The sequence below is a fragment of the Poecilia latipinna genome, unplaced genomic scaffold (assembly GCF_001443285.1).
Source record: "Poecilia latipinna isolate Pla-1442-1.1 unplaced genomic scaffold, P_latipinna-1.0 Scaffold268, whole genome shotgun sequence".
Classification (NCBI taxonomy): domain Eukaryota; kingdom Metazoa; phylum Chordata; class Actinopteri; order Cyprinodontiformes; family Poeciliidae; genus Poecilia; species Poecilia latipinna.
In genome coordinates this window covers 229,474-242,628 of record NW_015112884.1, presented here as the reverse complement: position 1 = coordinate 242,628, position 13,155 = coordinate 229,474, and the positions used below count along the sequence as shown (strand labels likewise).

At 41.6% G+C, this 13,155-nt stretch overlaps 1 protein-coding gene across 5 annotated transcripts in view; it reads right to left on the bottom strand.

The window, feature by feature from the left end:
* The window catches only part of plxnd1 (plexin D1), a 102,964-nt gene that overhangs the window by 2,033 nt on the left and 87,776 nt on the right, over positions 1-13,155 (bottom strand). For 4 of the 5 annotated variants that reach the window (XM_015033405.1, XM_015033408.1, XM_015033406.1 and 1 more), the window contains exons 25-35: positions 12,849-13,047; positions 12,626-12,772; positions 12,378-12,534; positions 11,917-12,020; positions 9,907-9,970; positions 8,585-8,619; positions 6,658-6,762; positions 5,499-5,662; positions 5,258-5,405; positions 480-620; positions 290-364 (exon numbers count right to left, since the gene is read on the bottom strand). In XM_015033405.1, coding sequence (XP_014888891.1) covers positions 290-364; positions 480-620; positions 5,258-5,405; positions 5,499-5,662; positions 6,658-6,762; positions 8,585-8,619; positions 9,907-9,970; positions 11,917-12,020; positions 12,378-12,534; positions 12,626-12,772; positions 12,849-13,047 — 1,339 coding nt within the window. Of the gene's footprint in view, positions 1-289; positions 365-479; positions 621-2,759; positions 4,841-5,242; positions 5,406-5,498; positions 5,663-6,657; positions 6,763-8,584; positions 8,620-9,906; positions 9,971-11,916; positions 12,021-12,377; positions 12,535-12,625; positions 12,773-12,848; positions 13,048-13,155 lie in introns of those variants that run through there. The other variant, XM_015033410.1, reaches the window with a different exon arrangement.

Sequence of the window (13,155 nt, the reverse complement as noted above, 5' to 3'; positions counted from 1 at the left end):
TTTAACAAAAGAAGAAAAAAAAAAGCTTTTACGTGCTTTTATTTAGTGACATGTTGCAACGCCATCCACAGTCCGTTACATCTCTCATGGCAGCTGAGATCTGCAGCGCTGATGCATCACGCTCTGATAGCTATCGGTGAAACTTAATACAACAAGTGAGCTCTGTTGAGGCAATGTGGCTTTCAAAAAAAAAAAAAAAAACAAAAAAAAAAAAAAGTCTGAACATCCAAACATATCTTATCCATGTTTCTGATCACAAAAACGGAGAAGAAATGCACAAATCACTCACCTGGTTTCTGTATCTCTTGGCGTATTTGTAGATTTCTGTCAAGGCCAGGTTGGTGTTAAACTCATTTCTGTACTTCTGCAAGACAGACATCAAAGCAGCAGATTAGATCAAATTCCAAAATGAGACTTGTGTGTCATAACATGCTTTTGAGGAACCAGACAAACAGGAGCTCTTTGAATGTTTGACTTACTCTCGACTCCTCGGCGAGGTGAGCGTTCATCTCCTGCTCACTGAGAGGGGACATTTCTTGTATCTGCTTGTAGTAACACTGCACTTTTTTCTTGTACTCTGGGATTTCCTTGGCATACAGCAGCTTGTTAGTCGGTGAGTCCTGGAAGAAAAAAACAAAAAAAAAATCCCTGGTATTTCATTCAGGAAACTCATGTAAAAGTTTAGTTTTGTATTCATGGTGACTGTGCGTGCCAGAGCTAAAGAAAGGGTCCCCTTGCACCTGCAGTGCTTTGACCTACTTGTACTGAAGATTTATGCTGCTTTAATTTCATCCTCAGAACAAATATAGCACTTTTAATTAAGCTATAAAGTTCAAACTTAAAACTTAAATGGGGAAAAAAAAGAGGAATAGAATGTAGGGAATTGTTAAAATGCATGACACATACAGGCCTAGCAAAACAATGTATGGAGATGATAAAAATCTATCTGATTGTTACACATCTGACTTGCTGTGTAGAAAACATGCAAAAGATTCAACAATATTTATTAGACAAAGGATTTATAAAAAAGCAGCTAAATGTTGCTTATCAGGCTAATTCAATTAATGGTCTGTAAATTGTACCACTTCTATAGAAGCAAGAGTTAGGTCAGCTTGGTGCTGTGGAGCATACAACAGTGTGTTGACACAATGACAAGAAGGAAAAAACATCAGCAGTGACCTTTGTGAAATCCATCAAACTGTTTAAAGGTCATAAAGTAATTTACTGTATAATTCAACTCCATCATTTTAGAGGGAGAGAGATTATGCCAATGTGAACCACTCAAAGGTTGGTTTGTGTAATGAAAAAATAAATTGTGAAAAGCCAAAGAGTTTTCTTACTGACAAAAAAACAAGGAAATGGAAGAACAAATTCATTTTGCAAGGCTGTATTTAAAAGATATCTGGAATGTCTCAACCAAACTTTCTGACGCAGCGTCGGAGGGATGATCATTTGAGCTGATTTTGCAGTCACAAGATCCTTGAAGTCACTGTGTTAACTATAACTCCTTTATATGCAAAAATGTTCTGAAGTTAAATGGGGTGCCATCTGTTAGATTGAAGTTTGGGAAAAATCGGGTCATTAAAACACGGAATCCTGATTGTGTGTAGAGAAAAAGGAGACGAAATTTCTCACCAATGAAGTGAGAGACTTGATAAAGTCTTACAGGACACAATTACTTCAAATTATTGGTGCTAAAACTGGTTCTACAAGGTAAATAGCACCTGATTCTGGCATCTACCAGACCTATAAATTATAACCTAATACACAAATACCTACAAGTATTTTCTTTTCAACATGCCTGTATATTAAATGAATCCTCCATTTTTCAAACCACTTTATACTAAATAGCCTATTTAGTGACTTCTCCATATCCTGTCATAGTTGGACATCACCCCAGACATCTATGAAAAAGTAATCAGATTACTGTTGAGGTCATGAGTTTTCCCTCTAATTAGAGGGTTTTATCTACAAAACTCTAATCAGCTTCAGAAACCTGATGCTCTTTTAAGATTAGATAGCCACTCACATTAAAAAACATCAAACTGAGAAATAATTTGACTCACTAAATTATTAAAATGCTGCTTATGTTTTCATTCAGTTTTACTAAAACTGACATAATTTCTAACAGGATGATCGTTTTCTTATTACATTATATCTTTATCCCAGCTGAAGTCTTTTATTTCCAGCTGTTCCATCTTTTCTGCCAGCCATTTCTACATTTACGGGCTGAATTCATGCTTTTTTTTTTTTTTTTTTTTTGCCTCCTCCAGACGACAATTTCTGCTTGCTGTGCTTTAAATATCTCTAAAATCCAGCCAATCTTTCAAACTGTTACAACCCACCTCCGTGCAATCAAGCCCTAGTTGAACAGAAATATGCAGTTGGCTCTTTGACCATTATCCTTATTTCAACACTGGAGGTTATCATATCTTCATACTTGAAACAATACTTCACATTGATGAGTCTAATCACTACAAAATGTTCTCAGTGGCTTACACAGCTGGATACTATAAATTGCCTATTTCTCTTACTTGGATATACCGCCTTACCACCGAAGAAGAACGCTGCTGATCTTGGCACATTTAACAGATGCTGGCTGACATGTTTATATGTTATCAGCTAAATGTGCATTTAATGAAAATAGTTTAATTAGATCTGAATCAGTATGTACATATTTTCCTAAATGTTTCTTTTATTCTCATTTTTTATAATCTATATATTATTTTAGATTGTCTACGTGTGTTCTTTTTTAATCCTTTTTGTTTTTATTTAAAGTAATATGTTGACTCCATTTTGTTACATCTCAAACTCTGAGCTCTCATTTTCTGTTTTCTTCTAGCTACAGTTACTTATGTCTGTGCCTTCAAAAGTAACTGTACATCTAAACTGTGTGTTATTCTTGATGACCCAATCTAAACCAAAAAAATAAAAAATAAAAAATCAAGACAATGGAGGCAGGAAACATTTTTCTTTGCTCACAACAACAGGAATCATATTCAGAGCCAGAGAACATTCCAGTCTAAACAAATCTCCCCACACTGGTGCTCATTCAAGCAGGAGAAGTAGCAGCCCTAAAAGGCTGTGGGCATATTCGGGTTTTAGTGGCGACTACTGCTGTGAGCGTGGTGCACTGTGGGGGAGAGAAAGGGACGGAGAAAGTAGGACAGGGAAGCAGACAGACTGGCAGCTACTGCTTTCAGCAGGGCTGAAGGTGCTTACAGCGCACCTTAACATTTCCACATGTCATGAGTTATTTGTGTCACTTATTGTGTGAGTTAAACGTGCCAAGCAGCTGAGCTGCTGCAGCCAAATTTGCTCCTTCTGATAGGAACCCTCTTTCTTCCTGTCCACAAGGTCACTTCCTGCTGCTCATCCATCTGTCCACCAAGCCTCCTGTGACCGTGTGGCCCTCTACGCTCTGCATCTCGCCAGATAAGACGGTTTCTTTGGAAACCAAAAGCAACACACAGCTTCCTACTCTGAGTTCACCGCTGCTGGGCTCCCAGCTAATCCGGATCCCTTTACTGTCTCGTCTTGTAGTCATCGTCTGTGCAGAATCTCTCAAAGCGTAGTAACATTTCATCACTTTTCTCCTTCACCTGCGGGACAAGATGTGACCACATCCTTGAACTTGGCTTTGCCACACACACACACACAGCCAGCCAGATGTGGCCAGATAATCAGGGAGCTGTAGACGCACTCTATCTCATCGCTGAAGGTTTTATGTTTGTCTCTGCACCCATGCACATGCATTATCCCGTTTGTACGCTTGAGCATAGCGGCTGTAGGCACGCTGGCTTTTTGGCGCTGAGATAAGGCACATAAATCAGCCTGTTTCTCAGAGAAAAGAGCATTATATGAGGAGTCCTCAGCTCCCTCCAGGGAGGAAGCCAGTCAGAAGGAGACAGGAAGCAGAGCGTGCTGAGGGTCATGGTGTCTGAAGGATGAGACAGATTTGTGAGCAGTGAGGACATTGACATGCGTACGTGCACATGCAGACAGGCGGATAGGAAGATAGATAGATGAATGAATGTTCACGCACTCACACACAAACTCGCGCGCAGCACCTAAAGAGATCCCTGGTGCTTATGACCTTGGATAAACCGAGTGGGCTGGAATAACAGGAGGGGAGGTAGATGGAGCTGACAGTGTGAAGGCTTAGGAGGAGGGCTCACAGGGGGGGCTGAAGAAGTGCGAGTGTGTGTGTGTGTGGCAGTGGCTGTTGGAAAGATAATTTGCTCCAGTAGATGCAAAGATTGATAGGTGGAGAACAAATAATTTGAGGTTTTAAATGTGGAGAAGGAGAAATGACCCAGTTCCTCGTAAGGTGACAGTGAACGGTGCGTCAGCAATTTTCACCTCATTTTAGAGGTAATAAGAGTGAAAACGGCTCCTTCTGAGCCATTGGCTGAAATTACATCCTTATCACCGATGCTCTGATTGCAACATGTGGCACAGCCGTTGTCGGGCGGTGCCGTTAAGGCCTGCTATCTAATCTTGTTTACATTCTGTGGATTTGCTCCTGAATGGGTTTGACCTTCTGCTGCTGCCAAATCCTGTGAGAAGCTTCTTCAAAGGAAAGAGAATCTCAAGTCGTTACAAATATTGTCAATACTTTGGTCTGGATCAGTGATTTACAGAAAATATATGAAGGTCCAAAGTTAATCACCGAACAAGGATTGAGGAAAAAAAATACTTAAGACTGTGGTGTTTAAGGTTAAACAAAGAGGAAATAATTTAATTTTCCAACATGCAGGCAGCTCCTAATTTGTTTGCTGAGAAGACACATGTCTGTGCATGCTGCTTTTTCCACAGCTGCTTCTAATATAAACACTGTGTTACGTCCACCAGGCTCGTTTGATGGGGTAACATTAAAAGGAGACCACACAAGGATTTAGAAACTGAATGAAAGTAGAATTTATTAAATTATATTAAAGAAATAACCCTGAAAAAAAAGAATACCTGAAATGAGAAACCAAAATAGATTAAAGCAGAACCTATAAGTGACCAGAAATAACCAAATGCTTAAACAAACCTAACAAATTTCAACCAAAAGATACAAACCAAACCAAATGGGGTTCTGAGGAGAGAGGAGGGAAAAGCCTCCTGACTGCTGCCTGCCTGGCAGTTTTAAAGCTGCAGAACACCAATCAGGGCAACACACATCACCTGCAGAGACCTGTCTGCAGAACCCTGAAAGGAAACAAGGGCAGAGACCCACTGAAGCCGTAACAACTATAAACGAGAGACTCACCTTTCCCAGCTGCAGATCAGAAATGGAGCAGGCATCAATGAAAGCCTGGGCGATGACGGACAGACAGGCGTCCATGTGATCCGTCTTATCGATGTCGAACACAAACTGGGGGTTCTTCAGGATGTTCACCCAGAAACGCAGAGGTAAGCTGCCCAGACAGAGGGGGTGGGGGGAGTCGGTTTTTTAAAAGACTTCCACCCACACACAAAGGACTCTTAAATCATGGTGTTTAGTAGAATACCTATTCGTTTTCCAGATGTGCAGGGTGTCTGGGTCCGTGATGCCCCGCTTGTCAGCCTGCTCCTCGAGGAAGTCGAAAAAGTATTTGACGGCCAGAGGCGGGCGGTCAGGAGGGATGCTGAGGATGGCCTGGAAGAGGTCATCCAAGAACTTCTGAAGAGTTCCCTGTGGAGGAAAAGGGCATTCGCATAATTTCACGTGATGTAGGAAACGTCAGCGACACAAACGTGAAGTATTCATACCCCTTGAACCTTTTGACATACTGTGAAGCATAAATCTTGGTGCACTTTTATTTTTTTAATTTACGACTTAGCTCACAACCATGCAGCAGAGAAAACATTTTTTTACAATATAAAACCTGAAAAATGTGGTGTGCATTTGTATCCAATTACTTTCAGTCTAATATGTGTGGAACCAGGAAATATTTTATTTAGAACATTACTATTATTAAAATTTTTTAAGCGATGGATAAAAACTCCCTGACATTTATTTAATGTAGTTAATGTAATAAACTAAGCCAAATAACGCTGCCAAATAGAAGACGTCCGGTTCTTTCATGAGCACAGCGAATGATTAAACAAAATCAACCACTTGAGAAATCACAAAACATGGCGGTCCACCTTAACTCGGAGGCCCATAAACGAGAGAATCAGATGAGACCAAATTTGCACATCATTTTGGGCCACATGCAAATTGGGCTAACACCTGCTAGAGGCTGCAAATGTTAGAACAACAACACCACGCATAAAGCCTGAGTTAAAGCTTATGATACAGATCAAAGAATATTTCTGCCATAAAATGACCCACTCATTTCAGCCTTAGGACAGCATGAAAGTCAATGTTTATGCACACTCCAAATAGAGCAGCATTAGGAAAAATGTCTGTCTTTAGGTGTGCATAGCTGATAAAGGCATATGTACGAGCAGCTGTAGCTACAGCAAAAGGTTATTCTATGGAGCAGAGACATAGGTTGGTGTGAATACAAATGCACGTCATCCTTTTGACGAACAATAATTGAATCCCATTTAGTCCTTTGAAGTTTTGCAGCTGTCAAAATGTGAAAACGTTTAGGGGACATGGATACTTCTATATAGCCTGAAGAGAGGGATTTTGTTCTGACTTCATGTTGCAGAGTTGACAACGTGTTGTTCCTGGTTTACCTTCGTAGACAGAAGGCGTGTCAGGTAGATTTCCGGCAGCACTTTCTTGCGATGGCTGTGCCTGTGCGACTTCTTGGTCTCTATAAGCTCATCATGAGGTAGAACCTGAAAAACCAGAGGTCAAACGTTACTGCGAGGAGTAGCTAAGTGAATACACTGCTGTGTTTTGTCTGTGTGAGCTGTCAAAGGGGGATTTTTTTCTGGTTCTTGCATTAGACACATGATCCAGATACTCACTCAGGGTATTTTTGGAGCACTGAAGGATAAACAGAATTAGGGAAGTTCAAGGAGGCTGGGAAATTCTCAGGAATTTTTTTTTAGTTTTTTGGCTATATGTTTTTTTTTTTTTTTTGTTTTTTGGGGGGGGGGGGGACTGCGTCATGTCTGTGACTCACTTACGGTTGAGGATTCATGAAATATGTTTCTGTTAAAAAGTTACACGGAGTTAATATTTTAGTTGATAACAGTCTTGTTGAATTAATTTAGCATAAATCCAGATTAGCTAGAAGCTGGTATCTAGTCAGACAGAGACCAAATTGGTCTCCTGCCTTCTTAACCTATGTCTGTAGACTAAGCAAAAGTTGACTCTTCAAAGTTGTTTAAGCTTAAACTGAGAACTTAAAATCCATAAGGTCCACAAAACAGACTGAAAATCTCTTAAAAGTCCCAGAAGCTATAAACTCAAAGAGAATGCAAGATAATTTGGTATGAATGAATTTATTAAATATTTACCGTACATTTTGGTTAATTTTGTGGCTACAATATTGAGGTGAGTAAGCACGTTTACATTGTAATGGTGAATAGAGAAACTAAGATTCCCAGATTAGAAAATAGTTTAATTTTTAACTATAAAAAACAAAAAAACATTAATTTATTAAACTTGGCTGAAACAGGAAGAGTTTTCAAAGGAAGAGTGACCAAAATGCTGTTTCTATTCCTCAGAACTGACCTATTTTTTCCCCCAATGAAGACCTAAAGAAATTAGAAACTAGATGGCTTTTTTAAATGAGGCAAACCTGCAAAACCTTTAATAAGTTTTGAATCTACAATAATCTGAACATCACTTTCCAACTAAAAAATCTGACCAATTTATTTGTTTATTTGATGTATTGCAGCTTCATTTATTGAGATGGGGGAGGAGGAGACTATCTTTACTTAATTTGCAAATCCTTTTGACTTGACAATTTTGTCCTATGTGACACAAAGTTTGGACACCCTGTTCGAAATAACACACAAACATGATGGTTTAAGGCAGGGGTCAGCAACTCTGGTCCCTTAGTGCTGCTGCCCTGCGACGTTTGGAAGCATCACGCTTGAAGAAAAAGCCTTTGCAAATCTTGCTGACATGCCAAGGAGGTAATTCATTATTTTACTCAAACGTTGCATGACATTGACATTCAAGGACAGGAGTTGCAGACCCAGGGTTTAAATAAAATATCCTCATCATAAACCACTAAGATGTTTTTAAGAGGGAAGACGTCCACCTTGGTCTTAGTGCTTCTCTAACTAGCTGTTAGCGGCAGCCTCCTTGGACCAGCTAATCTGGATTTATACCAAATGACAATTCCAAAAGAGTTTTATATGGATAGAAACCGCTTATAACCTTTTAACAGAACGTCACTTAAACAATCCTAAACTATTCCTTTAGGTTCTAACTACGCTAGAACTTTCCGTTAAAACCAACCGTTCACCCGGCAAATTGTATTCCAAGAAACTCATTATATTAGAGTCAAAGGGCCCATATCTTAGCTGACGTTTATGAAAGAGCTTAAGCAGCATTAGCGCTGTCATGTCCTCTCAGCAGCTTTCCCTCTCACCTCCATTCCTCCCCCCCCCCCATATTCTCTCCATCATCAGGCTTGCCGCTGGGCTGCCCACAGGAAAAGCTCCTCAGATTTAGCCAAATTACTTGCATGAAGATACTCACCAAGTGCACATATTTCTCTGTGTCCAGATCTTTGACTAGAGAAAGACAAGAAAACATATGGTATTAAACAATTACACAACTAGTGTGGTGCAGGCGTGAGCAAACGAGAGAAGATCGAGGCATGAAGACGAGTGAGAGATACAAGCAAGACAAAAAAAAAAAAAAAGACCGACAGGAGAGTAAAGGAGATGGAGTGCAAAAGCAGAAAGTGATTAGGGTGGACTGTGCGCCTGAAGGGGAGGGCAGCTGTCTGAGAGAATGAAAGAGAAAGATTACGAGCAAAAGGGGAGAGAAAAGAGAGAGATTATGAGAGACGGACGCACGGAGTCTGAGACTGGTTGTGGAGCTGCTGTAATGAGATGGTAATGCTCGGCCAACGCTGGGAACAAAAGAATTAAATCTAGCCGGTTTATTTATAGATCTCAACACAAAACATATTCATACACACGCATGAACGGATATGAGTGCCGGGATGAGCGTAGACTCATGTTCAAACATGGACTCAAAGACAAACATAGTAAATTTATTGTGCACGGCACAAGAGCTAAAACAAAGACAAGCTGAAAGTCACACACACACACACACACACACACACGCAAGCAGGCACCTTCATGGTGTGTGTTTTCTCATTACAGCCCACTCTGCCAGAGAAGCCCCCATCCAGCAGGCCACCATCCAGACCCTCAGCACTGATCACAGACGGCCAGGACAGTGCTGCAGATTAGCCAGGGAGCACTACAAGCTCATTGCACCCCCTTGACGCTTTGAAGCAGGCGCCAGGTTTGGTGCTCTTGAGCCTATTTTTGGCACCACGTGAATGGAGAGAAGCACCTTTGATGGACAGAACCCGAAGAGAACCAGGCTCTGGTCTGGAGCTGATTATGTAAGGTGGACAACTGGACAACAAGCGCAGGAGCCCATTAACGGCTGAATGTAAACTCATCTGTCAACAGGCGAAGCTCGGTGGATGCTGGACAATGGGCCAAATTGTGTCACATTTTTCCCGACAAGCTGACAGCTGCTAATGGATTACATCCACAACATGGAGGGGGAAAAAAAAAATGCTTTCAATGAGCCACTGTTGTTAGAGTTTCTGTCGTGATTTATTAGACTGGAAAGTATTTAGATATCAGTCTTTTCATGGATGAGGGGAAGGGGCGGCTGCTTGGTTTCACATATGTTTACATGAGTGGATCATGTTCTCGTGATCGCCTAAGCATGTGCCGTTTCCAAGTGATTGAGTGGGTGAGCGTACCTCTCCACGTCCGGGCGAGCGTGCATGACAAAGTGACAGAGAGTGGGCGAGTTTGAAGGTTACCTACCTCTCTCCAGGGTGTTTTCTTTCTTGTCTTTCATGCTCATGGCCAGCGACGCGCCCTCTGGGATCTAGAAAAGCAGGGAATAAGGAGGAGAAGAAGGATGAGGGGGCGAAGAGAGGCGAGAGAGGCCAGAGGGCGGAGGTCAGGGGTGAGCTCGGGTGCACCAAAACAGTGTCATTAAGCATGCCCTGGGGGGCAGTGTCTCGCTCAGAGGTGCAAGTGTTTGTGTATGTGTGTTGGTCTGGAGCGGTGGCTGGTTTTGCAGGGGCCTAGTGCAGCTCATTAAAGTCAACCTGCAGTGAAATGGATTGAACAGAATCGCCAGTGAACCCAAACCGTTAGTACAAGCTCTGGCTTGTTGCTCTCACAGCTCCGTCCCAACCGCCCAGCGAAACTCAACAACACTTACCAACGCACAGGTAACAGTTCAAAGGTCGAGAGGCACGGCGTGTTTGTTTCATCACGCACAAATCATCGCAGACATAAACAGACATACAAAAACATGTAGGTAGCTGGAGGAGTGGATTTAATAAAGGCTTCCTGTCGTCACATCACCTTCGTTTTGCAAAATTAGCCTGATTTAACAGGAGTACGCTTTGGTGGGAGGGAAATTAAATTCATCTTTCAGATGACCAGAGCTGCATAGGTTTTCAGCCAGGTGCTCACTGGAAATGTAAAAATATTCATTTCCCTGTAGGTGAATTTACCCTACTATAAGTTTGCACTGGAAACTCTCATTGTTGTGGACTTGGTCACTTCAGGCGTATAAAAATGAGGTCAGAGGAACCACAAAGATGTCAGGACATTTTTGTCTATTGGTTATACCGGCTACTGGAAAATGAGAGAGAACAAGAGTTTTAGCAGATAACAGGAAGACTGGGTGTATTACAGCGACGTTACTCTGTTTCCACCCTTTCAGCTTTCAAGCTTTCTCTGTCAGGAAACAGGATGGATTTGGAAATGTTGGCAACCCTTTGGAAATCTCATAGTTAAGGCATATTTCCAATCATTCAAAATCTGAAATTCTTGATCTGATATTTTTTATATCTGGGTCACAACTTTGAAGATAAAAGAAAGCCTCATTAAATCTTAAATAATGCAAACTTATATTTCTAATTTTATTGATCTTTAATAGTTCAATACAAGAGAGAATATTTTCAACGACATAAAAGTCATACTGATCAAAAGTGATCAGCAATTATAAAACCTTTGCATTACTAAAGTTCAGAACTGAATTCATTAACTCAGGAAAGTGTGCGCTTGTAGTTATTTTAGTTCAATGGTTGACCTTCACTATGAGGCAAGATTTACATACAGTATGTGCTGAGTGTGTTTTCACCTTTTTTTTTTCTTCTGCTGAACAGGGACATTATCCCTCAGGACTTCCAGATCTAACAAGTCCCAACATTTTCCGCTCTCTTAAAGCCAATTACAGTAAAGTCAGAAGCTCAACAACAACATCAGAGTAAGGCTGAATTTCCCACGGCACACAGACAGGTATGTGCTTGGAAGTGGGAAATGCCTCACAATGATTACGTCAATTTGCTTATTTTACTGACCTTTACGCATGAACTTTCACAAGATCTATAACCACTTTCCCCCCTGCTGTGACTTGTATACATAGCATAAACTATGTAATGTTTAACCTCGACCTTGTCGTGTTTTGGGTTGAGGTGGAGGTAATTAATAAGTTCCTATTGTAAAAATAATACAGAGAATTACACAGAAACAGGCAGCTATGTTTCCAATTAGAAGTTTATGTACAGTCATCACAGCCATGATTGTCATATTATTTTTTTCTTTTAGTGATGCATTTGAACCATTCTCTTCTGAATTCGGTTCACATGCATCTTTAAAGGCACAAGCCCACCAAAAGGAGTCCTTCAATACAATTTACATCGAGTTCTCGCCTTTCATTGCCCACTCGTATGACATCACCCACCTCAGCAGCATGCTCACACACACACACATACACACACACACACACACAAACACACACACACAAACACCCACCTGGTAATGGAAGACTGTGTTGAGTTTCTTTCGACCATCCTCCATCACTGAGGAGTTGTCCAGATCCTGCAGGAGCTTACTGTTGCTGCCAGAGTCAAACCACTCTGAAAGGAGGAGAAGGAAGAAGAAGGTGAAGGACTGGGACAATTTCATTGTTAAATTTGGAGCAGAGCAGGCGAGACAATCGGCAGCCATGCTCCGGCTCCATGTCATGACCTGTGGAAATATTCTCCGGCCATTAATCAAATCAGCTCTGCAGGCTCGGCGGCCTCTGAAAGCAATAACTCTTTGTGATTATGACTGTACACTCTCCTCAATGCATTCTGTCATTTATTATATTGCAGCCTCAGGTTAGTTGGGCTTCATGAGAAGAATTGACCTTTTTGCAAAGGAGATTACTATATCTTGGAGGGCTCGAGGAGGGGAAAGGATGGAAATAATCAGAGGAAATGTGTTCTTACCCAAGTCCACATCCTCCGCTCGAGGCCACTGGGAGAAAGGCAGGTTTTTATAAAAGGCTTCAATTATTTTTTCTTTAACTTGGCAGATCGTGTCAGTATTCATGACCCTGACTGACAGTGAGTCCATGCCACACCCCTGGAAGGACACATTGATGTTCTGACAGAGAAAAGGAGGAAAAGAGTGTCACTTGCACTGAATGTGTTTTGCTTGGTGAAAAACGAGCAGCGGAGTGTGTGAAGTGTTCAACCTGTGGCTTGGCCTCAATGTTCTCACGGAGCAGCCACTCCTCGTTGAGGGTGTAGCGGGCTTTCCCGGTGAGGACGTCTATGGAGCCCTTGTTGATCTGCTGCTTGATTGCACAAAGAAGCAGGAAGAAGGGCTCGCCCACTGTTTCCTGTGGAAGAAGAACCGAGTCAATGCGCTTCTTTTAAAATCGAATTGTCTCCCAGGGCTCCTCTCTCCGTCCTCACCTTCAGGTAGCTGTACATGCAGATGGACATCCAGTTGGTCAGCATCTTCTCCACGACGGACTCGGTGCGGCGCAGCATCAGTTTGGGGTTCTTGGAAGCCGAAGCGTCGATGAGATCAACCAGCAGGTCTTTCATGATGCTGGTGTAATATTCAAGTTTCCCATGGAGGGCGATGGTGAGCAAGGACGCCAGGCTGCATCTGAAAACAGATCAGCAAGAGGAGGCATGAGCAAAAAAAAAAAAAAAAAAAAAAAAAATCAAAAGTTTTTAAAAAATTTCCCCTCTAATTGGGGGATTGGAGAATTTA